The following is an 11,658-nucleotide window of genomic DNA, read 5'->3' on the forward strand; positions in this document are numbered from 1 at the left end:
CACATAACCTTATAAGAGGCAATTATTTCAACAGATAAAATGCCATATTAAAAGGTTTGTTGCAGAGATCTCCAGAAAGTGGATGCAGAGTCCATCGAGTCTGATGATGTGCAGGGATCTTCATGCTTCCTCTAAAAATGAAAAGCTGGATGAGTTTCTCAACAACATTCACAGCATTGTATGTGGAATCTGAGGGCATGGTTATTAGGGTTTTGCTTTGGTTATGAGTAAATAAGAGGATTAATGAGAGGTGCATGCAAATATACAAATCTGCAATGGCTTATAAAAGCAAGCTTGAATTACGTGACTACAGAGAACTTACATCGTCATTGTAAGGAGCAAAAATCTATTATTTTATATATTTTTTTACATACTGTAGTTACAACTTTGTAGTTACTCAAACTTGTAAGGAAAAAGTTAGAAACGTGAGATGTAAACAGTTGTATGACTTAAAAAGTTAGAAACGTGAGATGTAAACAGTTGTATGACTTAAAAAGTTAGACACATGAGATGTAAACACAGTTGTATGACGTAAAAAGTTAGAAACGTGAGATTTAAACACAGTTGTAAGATAGAAAAGTTAGAAACGTGAGATGTAAACACAGTTGTATGACTTAAAAAGTTAGAAACGTGAGATGTAAACACAGTTGTAAGATAGAAAAGTTAGAAACGTGAGATGTAAACACAGTTGTAAGATAGAAAAGTTAGAAACGTGAGATGTAAACACAGTTGTATGACTTAAAAAGTTAGAAACGTGAGATGTAAACACAGTTGTAAGATAGAAAAGTTAGAAACGTGAGATGTAAACACAGTTGTAAGATAGAAAAGTTAGAAACGTGAGATGTAAACACAGTTGTAAGATAGAAAAGTTAGAAACGTGAGATGTAAACACAGTTGTAAGATAGAAAAGTTAGAAACGTGAGATGTAAACACAGTTGTAAGATAGAAAAGTTAGGAAATATGAGATGTAAACGTATAATTTAGCCTTTTTTCCATTACAACTGTGTAATAAAAACTCAATTACAAGATAAGACAAACTGAACAGTGAGACGTACACACTACAACAATACAACAATCATGTTGTAAACACATACAAAAAAGGTCTGTATTGTGTTTTCGCAACAATTTCGTAACAATTTTATAATATATAAATATTTATACACATTTTTTATATAAACCAGTGCTAGTTGTGATTTTAGAGGGGGCAAAGGCAAAACATCAAGATGTAAACAGAATTACTAAAATAAAAGTCAGTACTGTGAGATCTATATTTAGAATTAAATGAAACAAGTTAGAATTGGGAGATGCATACTCAGTATTGAAAACAATCATGTTTGCAAAACAAAACAAAACAGGAAAGGAGATGAACAACTCCTTACATGATTTATATAAAGAAGCGTAACATCCTCTGTCTGTTATATAAGAGGACTGTTCACCCAAAAATGAGAATATACTCACTATTTACTCACCCTCAAGTGGTTCCAAACCTTTGAGTTTCATTGTTTTCTTAAAGGTGCAGTATGTAAGTTTGACACCCAGTGGTTGAACTTGGTATTGCATCCCTGGTTCAAAACATACGCCAAGCGCAGGTTGCCAGATTGACAACATCAACAGGAGCGTGCCTGACTATAGAGCCTAAAGGCTGATTTAAGTTGTGATGATCAGCTCAGGTACACCTCATGTGCTTTATTCAGTATTAAATGCTAATAATGTGAGTTTGAAGGTCATTTTACATGACATTTATTATCATATACTGAAAGCAGATAAAACAGCAGATAAAATAAACCGTTTGATATTGAACTTTAGAACTGTGACTCAGTGCAAAGAAACACATGTCAGTGGTTCAGCATGTAGATTTAATAATGTTAAAGAGGTTTAATATGTATTAATTAGATTATAAACCTTACCATTTTGTTGGAGTGCAGTGAGTGCACTATTCTGTGCTTCTGAATGGCTGTATTTACATTTCTGTCGGGTTTCGTCCGGTGCAAACAGTGAAATTGCTAATAACTGTTGTTAGGACACGCGGTTACAATGTAACCTGCTCATCTTGTGTTTACGTTCATAATATTATTATTATTTGCTGAATCTGCGTCTCATTTCTGAGTCTGCTACTGTCCATCGGAGGTGGCATTTCGGTCACAGATGCATGCTTTCAGAGCCTTTCTGACTGAATGACCCATATATGCTACTTTCCAGCAAGGCAACCCGGGGTGCTGAAATATAATTAGCTAAACTAGCATTGGGCGGATTAAAGGGACCAAAATAAAGACAGTCATTCTGGCACGTAACACACGTTTAAAGCAGAATATCTGACTTCAGCATTGTTTTTCAGATAAACAAGAATGTTCACTTAGCATGTTTCTGAAATATCTGCAAACATATTATAGTATTTATATGCTTTAGAAGAGTCAAAAACTTACATACAGCACCTTTAAATAATGACTTTTGGGTGAACTGTCCCTTTAAGGCATTAAATGTCTGAAAGGCATCCCTACCTTTCTTCTCCTCCACCTGGAAGTCCTCTGGCAGCAGTTTGTCCTGCCGGTTGCCTAGTACAAAAGCCAGGAAGGATAACGTGAGGGAGTCCATGATGCTGATGATGGCTAGGATGTAAGCCCAGCGCACCGTACAGTTGCCCAGCGTGTATTTGTCTGTCCGCTGACCACACATCCGCTTCACCTCCTCTGAGTCCCAGCCGTCTGGATAGATCATACAGCCGATGACCATGCACGTCGCTGGAGACAAAAAACAAACTCGGACTGAGTTAAAGGGCTCTTATTTTACCCCTTTCACAAGATGTAAGAAGTCTTTAGTGTTTCCAGAATGTGTTTGTAAAGTTTTAGCTCAAAATACCCATCAGATCATTTATTATACAATGCAGAATATGTCTATTTTGCGCTCCTAGCAAAGCAAAGTGTGGCTGTTTTTGTAGCCTGTGTCTTTAAATGCAAATGAGCTGGTTCTCCCCGCCCACCATACCGCCATGCGTGTCTGTTTCTTATGTGTTACGTCAGATAAACAGCAGTCGGTGACAGAGAGATTCAAATATATGAGTCGACTATAGTCACAGTTACAAAGTTTGCAGTGCGCACACACACGTTTACTAACATTGTGCGGCTGTGGTGAATTACGGTGGTCTTAATTACAAACATGCACCGTTTTAAAAACGTTTAAAACTTGTGAGACTCATTCTTAAGGTGCTGCTGATCACAGAGAGTTGAACAGATCTTTTAATCAGTTTCTTTGCAAATCCTGTTCTGTGGATTTGTTTGGAGACATGTTAATTCACGCCTGTCAATCAATTTGATGGACGGGGAAACCAAACTCCTACGTCACGTTGCGGTGGGCCTCAAAATCACTAAGTCAGGACATTTTTTTTAAAAAGGACTTGTTTATTTCAGTCTAATATGGACACACTATACCTACAGTCACTTTCAAAAGTTGATTTTGCGTCACGGGTGGCCTTTAAAGTCGTTATGAAATCACAATTTATTCCTTGATTTTTATGTGTATTTAGTAGTGCTTGGTATAAACGTGAATCTGTGGACTTTGTACTCATAATCTTTTGTTAATTTGCATAATCTTCCTCCCCCTTTGGAAATCACCTCTTCCGGGTGGGGCTATCAGGGCGTGTCTTCCTTCATTTTGTTAGCCACGCCCATGTTTCAAATATCCAATCAGTTCCCAATAGACGAAATCGTGCACCGCTAGTGGTGTAATGGATCACATCATATTTTTTTAGTCACGGATCGAACCATTTTTCGGATCAGCCAAAATCGGGAGGAGACAAATGTAATTTGCTTTTCATTTATTACAAAAACAGCACTGCAAGAAACTTTTGGTGTTAACAAACTGAACTTAGAACCTGTAATTTTATTAAAAATAAATTGAAGAGATAATCGGCTGAATTAAAATAAATTGTGAAATATTTACTGTTACTTCTACTGTTGCTGATAATGCTAAATGTATCAATCTAACATCATTTGTACAACCCAGATTTATTTTGTTTCATTTTCAATAAATGATTCAGTTATTCATATTGCATTGCTAGTTGATCATATTTGAAGGATTATTCAGTGACGTATTTTGATGGCTGATTATCGCCACCTATTGGTTAAATAATGTAATTGCTGCCTACAACTTTTATATTTGAGCGTCAAGTTAAATGCATATGACAGTGATTTTAATCTTTACCATAAACATCAGTGGTTATATCTAAAATATGATCTACTTTTGTGTTATTTACTGTTTGTAACTTCATAACTAACTCAAAAGACTAAAGACTCAATCTCTTGATTTTTCTAACACAGATTTGAATTTAGCGATTCGAATGATTAATAAACATATGCAAATCACCATTTATAATTTATGTTGCGTAGATGTTGAGATCCCGAACTATTAATGGTTAATTATGAGCTTACACTGAATGCATTAATGCAGGCTAAGCAAATAGTGACAGAAAACACCTTTAAATAAACCCACTACATCTCGAATAACCCACCACAACTTCTTCTGTCATCATTGTATTGTACAGGAAATCCTAAATGCTTTCGTACATGTGATTTTAATGACGCGAAAGGCCATCTCTCTGTAATTGTTACAAATTTATGATTAATCTACAAGTAAAAACTATATTAATCTCGCGGGTCATGGACCAATCGTGATCTGTTACACCCCTATGCATCGCCCTTTTTTTTTTCTCATTTCAGGGCTGTTCAGGTATACCACGATTTGGCGAAAAAAGGACAATCTTAGCATCCATTTCATGCTAACTTTGACAAAAGTTTGACAAAGTTGACATGAAAACGGCTGAATGGAGTATACACTAACCTATGTATTATTCAGTCACTAGATGGCGCCAAACAGTCAAAAAACAGTGTATGTATAATATGGATGCAAGTATGTGGATATGAACGTGCTATTAGCGTGTTATTAGTTTCAGTGGTTGTTATCTGTGAATAACATACCATAGAATGTTGCGACTGACCAATCAGAATCAAGTATCGTAGACTGGCGTAATGGCTGCTCCAAATTCACATATTACTGCATTTTAGTGAGGGGAAAACACTGCAATCACAGCAATATAATTCAAACAACAGCGCCTGTGTAATAAACTTCATAAATGCTACAGCTTATTCCGAATTGCAAATAGTTTGGCTTTATTAAAATACTATTATGTCATTATTAAATCCATTGTTTTAATTCCAGGACAAAATGCTGTAAATGTTTAGGATTTTTTTTGTAGAATTTAATGTTGGAGTCTCTTTGGAGTATGAATACACCCTGAGAAACACTGACTGGAGGAGAAAAACGTGACGGAAGAACCACAGTGTCCCTTTTATCAATGTCAGAAATACTCTTGGCTTCCAGAAGTACTTTGCATTGGAGCTGTTGCCTGGCAACTTCAGCCACACTTAACTCATCATTTATTATTCATATGACAATATAGTGTGTGCAGGGGCAGCTGGTGCTGCTGTGAGGATTGTTTTACACACACTCTCACTTTCACACTCGCTGTCTGTTAATGAGTGTTTGTTGCAAGTAACATTATGAGAAGAGAGTGTCCTCGATGATAAGACAAGATGTTAAAAAGCATTGCATTTCACAACACAGCACAATTTGTTATATCCAGTGGTGGAAAGAGTACTGAAAAATCATACTCCAGTAAAAGTACCATTACTTGCCTAAAAATGTAGTGCAAGTAGAGTAAAATATCAGTTGTAAACATTACTCAAAGTGTAAAAAGTAGCCCTTTCAAAAGTACTCAAGAGTAGTGAGTATTACACTGTTAAAAGCTGATGTGTTTACATGTAATGTGTGGATGTGTGTAAACGTAACATTCTGTAGTGCATCTAGTTATTGCCCAGCAGGCACACAACGTCATAATACGTTATTATTAGGTTAGATTTAGGTTGTGACGTCAGGTGACCAAAATACAACGTCTAGCCTGCGTCTAAGGACAATCTTATTTTGATGTCCGATAATGACGTCAAATGACGTTGATATTTGGTCGATTTTAGGATGTTAAAATGTAACCAAAATCCAACATCGACCCAACATCTAAAATCAACATCATATTGACGTCAAATACTGACATTTATTCATCAGGTATGACAACCAAAATCCAACGTCTGATAAATGTCTATAGTGGTAACGTCCACACAACATCAAGCTGTAACATCATCAGACGTTGATATTTGGTTAGTTTTAGGTTGGATGTTGGACATTGATGTTGGCCTGACGTTGAGTTCTGACGTCAACTCGATTTTCATTTCCAAACAAAATGAAACGTCCCCATGACGTTGGGGTAGAGCATCAATCTGACGTCATGTTGTCGTCTTGTGCCGGCTGGGTGTTTAAGGCCATTTCGGTCATCATACAGTAAACATCCGTCATCTTGTCATCAGTGACATGCATCTAAACAGTGTCTGGGTCAATACGTGTAAAGATTTTAGACATCTTCTTGGACACTTTGAATACTTCCAAACAGTTTACTGCAATTATAAATCGCCCATGTCTTGAGGAAGTTCATTATGATGCCATTTACCTTCTATATGTGATTTGATTGGACTCGCAGGACTAATTATTCTAATCCCCACAGACAAGAGAAAATAAAGTAGTGAGTGCAGGTTGAAGGAAAATAGTGGAGTAAAAGTACAGATACAGAACTAAAAATGTACTCAAGGGTACAAAACTGCTCAGTAAATTACAATTCCTGAGAAAAACTACTCAACTACAGTAATTTGAGTATTTGTAATTAGTTAATTCACACCACTGGTTATATCCCGCTCTTAAAGCAGTGTAAAATGAGAAACTATAAAGAGTGCACAAGTCCTCAGGGATCTCATTTCTCTGTTTAGCATCAAGAATGTTACGAAACTCGACCATAACTTCAAATCTATCTTTATAAGTCATTCATTTTTTGACACGCTGTTCTACTTTTGGCTTGAAATAAAGCTAGACATATCGAACAGTGGTGTTTAAATGGATGACAAAATTCATGGTTTGGATAACTTTTTCATTTGCCACAGTTTAAAAACAAAATTGTGGCGGGACGATGTCTCAGTGGTTAGCACTGTCGCCTCACAGCAAGACGTTCACTGGTTCGAGTCCCAGCTGGGTCAGTAGTCATTTCTGTGTGGAGTTTGCATGTTCTCCCAGTGTTGGCGTGGGTTTCCTCCGGGTGCTCCGGTTTCCCCCACAGTCCAAACACATGCGCTATAGGGGAATTGGATGAAGTAAATTGGCCGTTGCGTATGAGTTTGTGTGTGTGAATGAGTGTGTATGGGTGTTCTCCAGTACTGGGTTTCAGCTGAAAGGGCATCCGCTGCGTAAAACATATGCTGGAATAGTTGGCGGTTCATTCCGCTGTGGTGAGCCCTGATGAATAAATGGACTAAGCCAAAGGAAAACGAATAAATCGATATTTTCTTGTTTACTGTACATTAAACTTTTAAATGTTAAACATAATTTTTTATTGGCCTGTGATTTAATCTAAAATGATTCTATTATCATTTACTCACATTTATTTTAATGAACTTTTTAAAATTAATAATCTAAATTATTATTCTAAGAGATTTCTTTCCCTCCACAGAAAGTATATTCTCTCAAACATCTGAATAAAGGACTAAATTATAAAGCAATCGTGTCTCTAGCATATTAAACGGATCATAACCTCAATTCACAAGGAATTATGTTTCAAAATGTCTTTAACATTTTAATGTGTGTCAAGAGGGTTCAGTGAATAGACATTCAGGAGGACTTATGAAATAAGAAGCGCTCAGCTTTGATTAAAAATATCTTCATTTGTAAGATGAATAAAGTTCTTACCATTTTGGGTTGAATATTGATGGCTCTGTGGAATACTTCACTCTGATTGGTCACTCGCGCAAAGTATTTAAAGTATGTAATTCTCCAATAACAACAGCTGAAACTGAAAACATCCGGATACTTTGAATATACTTGGCTGTTAATGACGGTTGTTGCTAGAAGGGATACAGCTGCGGTCAAAAGTTTATGACAATTATTAATGTTATTTATTAAATTACCTGTTAACGTTAATTGTAGTTTATTAACGTCTACTTTCACCTCAAACAATCATGGTAATGTAAAAACAGTAATTATACAAAGTATTATTCATATTAGGCTATTTATTAAATTATTCATATTATTAACGCCAAACCTTACCCCTCACAGTAATTTAAAAATACTAGTTATTGTTGTAGTGACACAAAAATGATGCTATATTGACGTTTATATCCGCAGCTGTATCCCATCTAGACTTTACCGTTAGTGACTGTTTGGCGCCATCTTGTGACTGAACAAAAAGTTTGTGTGGCTGTTTTCGACCGTTTTTCTTTCTGCAAGCTAACATTTAACGAAAGTAAGTAGATTAATTCATCATAGATGGCACGTAGCCGTGTAATTAGCAGGATAATATAATTTAGGCGGTTGTTTTCACAGGATTAAGCCATTCAGTTTGCTGATAAAGCTGAAGAGCTTTAACTTATTCAGCAGGAACAAACGTATAAATCTGATTCATGTGAATATATGCACGTTACATGATTATAAGTTCATGTTTGGATTTCACATATTGTATAAAATACATGTAATATATGCAAAGTATATTACAAAATATAACAAAAATGGCCATTTATTATATAGATCTTTTAAACCATTGGAATGGGGTAGCCTATATGCATATAAACTTTTTATTTTCAGTCAGCCAGCCCAATCGCTTCTGGTGAACTGTCGCTCCATTACAAAACTGCCACGTTTAAGATCTGATTTCTTTAAAAATCTTTGCTGTCTGATTGATATACGATACAAAGTGGGTCTCAGACCGGACAAGAAACTCTGCATTAAATTTAATTTTCTGCATTTTTGTCTTTAAAATATGGAAATTTATTTTACCTCAGAATTTTTAATGGCGTTTCTGCACTAGCCTGCTGCTACTGTCTTTCATCTTGTTTTACGCTTGAACTACTAAATGAATGCTTAAGTCGTTTAACTGATTTTTTATTATTTTAATAACATTACAACATTGATGCTGTAAAAGGAACCGTATGAAATTAAAAGGGACACTAAAAGTCACATAAACCTTTCACTGGAAGTTTTTCGTTGGCTGAATAACAGTAGCTGTGGGTATAGCCCATTACATATGTTCACATATATACAATAATATCTATATTTAAACATACATTTATGTCATTCCAATGGTTAAAAATATAAATATAACGGTATGTAATTTGCATGTATTGCTATATATTGATCATCCGGCTAGATGTACATTATGCCTGTTATTATTAAGTCATGAGAACTTTCACAAAATTAAGAAACACATTTCCACTCACCAGCTGCCAACTGCATCCACGCACAGATCTTATACACACTGCCTGAGTTGCAGAAGAAGAACAGACTGAAGCAGACAATAGTGCCCACGATCAGCAGCAAAGAGATGCCAACGAAGAACATGGCAGTTTTGAAGGCGCCCGAAGGGATGGATCCGAAATCCAGAGCACTGCCTTTACAGACCAGTTCTCCAGTGATGGGATTCCCAATGCAGTAGTGGAACAGGCCAAAGTATCCAGACTGGGGGGTGTCCACGCTGTCTCCGATCCAGTAGGGCTGGATGAAGACCACCATACCGATGATGGCGAAGCAGATGGTGAAGATGGTCCACAGGACGCCGACGGCCCGCGCGTTCCTCACGTAGTTTGTGTGGTAGATCTTAGCAGCCTCTTGGGCAGATAACATTTTCGCCATGTTTGCTGGTGATGATGGTCCACCCCGGAGGTGAGTGTTAAATTAATGTTCTGATTTGAGAAATGCTTTTGTTGTTGAGTCTTGATTGGTGTGATTAACTCTGCCGGAAGTCCTCCTTGAGTCTATGCACTGTTTGATGTAAAAATTGGAGAGATGACAATAGTCAGTGTTGGGTGTATTATAGTAACTAGTTACTATAATTAAATTACTTTTCAGCTGAAAAAATATAGGAATACTTCATTCTGATTGGTCACTCGCGACATTCTAAACCACATAATTCTCCAATAACAACCGCTGAAACTAATAACACAGAGCACTTTGAATCTCTTTGACCGTTAGTGACTGGCGCCATCTTGTGACTGAAGAACAAATAGGTTTGAGTGGAGAGAGAGATGACGATAAGCAGTGTTGGCTGTAATTAGTAAGTAACTAGTTACTGTAATGACTTTTCAGCTGAGAAGCTATAGGAATAGTTAATTTTCATTTTAATTAGTTACTTGTAATGCACTCGTTCTATATAATCCCTACTGAAAAAAAAAACAGCTTAAACCAGCCCAAGCTGGTTGGCTGGTTTTAGCTGGTTGACCTGCCTGGTTTTAGAGGGGTTTTGGCCACTTCCAGGCTGGTTTCCAGCCATTTCCAGCCTAGTCTTAGCTGGTCAGGCTGGAAAATGATCAGCTAAAACCAGCTTGACCAGCCTGGTTTAAGCTGGACATAGTTGGTTTTGGCTGGTTATCTCCCAGCCTGACCAGCTAAGACCAGGCTGTAAATGGCTGGAAACCAGCCTGGAAGTGGCCAAAACCCCTCTTAAACCAGCCTGGTTGACCAGCTAAAACCAGCCAAGGCTGGTTTAGGCTGGTTTTTCAGTAGGGAAATCAATTCAAAGAAGCAGAGTTATATACTTACATGGTAACCGCTACATTCATTTGTTCGTGGCGGGGCGCCACACCAAAATTAATCCCACCACGGCTACATTACAGCTTCTCATTCAAAACATTTGGTCGCTTTTTTTAAATAGCAGGTTATAATCGCACCAAAAATGTATTAAAAGGTAAGTCAATTATAACATTACAAACTTTTCTTTAATCGTAGTAGTGCTGTGCGTTTTTTGCTTAAGGTGACGTGCTGACAGACTGACTGACTGACAGGTGCGTGATGCGTGAGGCCATCAAACATGATGTAGCTTTCAGTTATGAAATATAACAGTTTCCATAATTATATTTCATGTATAGATAAAGGTCTGTGGTTCTGCATACAATGACTTTATCTTGCTGGAGTTTACAGCAGATTCATTTTACTTCAGGACGCATTAATGCCGCTCTTGTTAGAGACATTCACAAATATTCCTAGCAAATCTCATAAATGTTGGCGACATGCTCGTTACATAAATGCGCTAAATCGCACTTGAGCAGCGTTTATTAGAGAGCGCACAAGAAAATCTGCACTTGAGCAGCTTAAATTTGAGGGTGCTCAAGTTTTGTGCGTGAGCAGAGGAAATCGGCGCAGAGATTGACATGCTCGTAGGCTATTACATGAATGCGATCTCGACTTAATACTGCGCTCACGACATTTGTCAATGAAACAACGCCACATGTAGTTGATAGATCTGTGTAAAATACACAACAGAGTCTGCCGCCACAGCTGGAAAAAATCCTAGAAGAAACACTGACCTAAAACTCATAACTTTATTACAACTTTTATTACTATGCATATATATTTATACAACAGTTCTGTCTGGTTCTCAAATCTGATTGGCTGATAACAGTGCAATATTCTGCAATAACAGCACTCGTACAGCCTCCTCACCCTTCTGTATTACTCCGCCCACATTGAGTGACAGCAGATCAATAAACTCACTACAATTTGACAAATATTGCAGCTGTTGGAGAA

General features: G+C 37.0%; 1 protein-coding gene across 1 annotated transcript; it reads right to left on the reverse strand.

Moving 5' to 3' along the window:
- Nucleotides 1-47: 47 nt before the first annotated feature.
- Nucleotides 48-9,768, reverse strand: lhfpl5a (LHFPL tetraspan subfamily member 5a). Its single transcript, XM_056468814.1, has 3 exons — nucleotides 9,357-9,768; nucleotides 2,491-2,738; nucleotides 48-131 (listed from the first exon to the last, which is right to left on the reverse strand). The coding sequence occupies exons 1-3, from the start codon at nucleotides 9,766-9,768 to the stop codon at nucleotides 48-50; spliced, it is 744 nt and encodes a 247-aa protein (XP_056324789.1).
- Between the last annotated feature and the right edge of the window lie 1,890 nt (nucleotides 9,769-11,658).

This window comes from Danio aesculapii, chromosome 11 (genome assembly GCF_903798145.1).
Source record: "Danio aesculapii chromosome 11, fDanAes4.1, whole genome shotgun sequence".
Classification (NCBI taxonomy): Eukaryota; Metazoa; Chordata; class Actinopteri; order Cypriniformes; family Danionidae; genus Danio; species Danio aesculapii.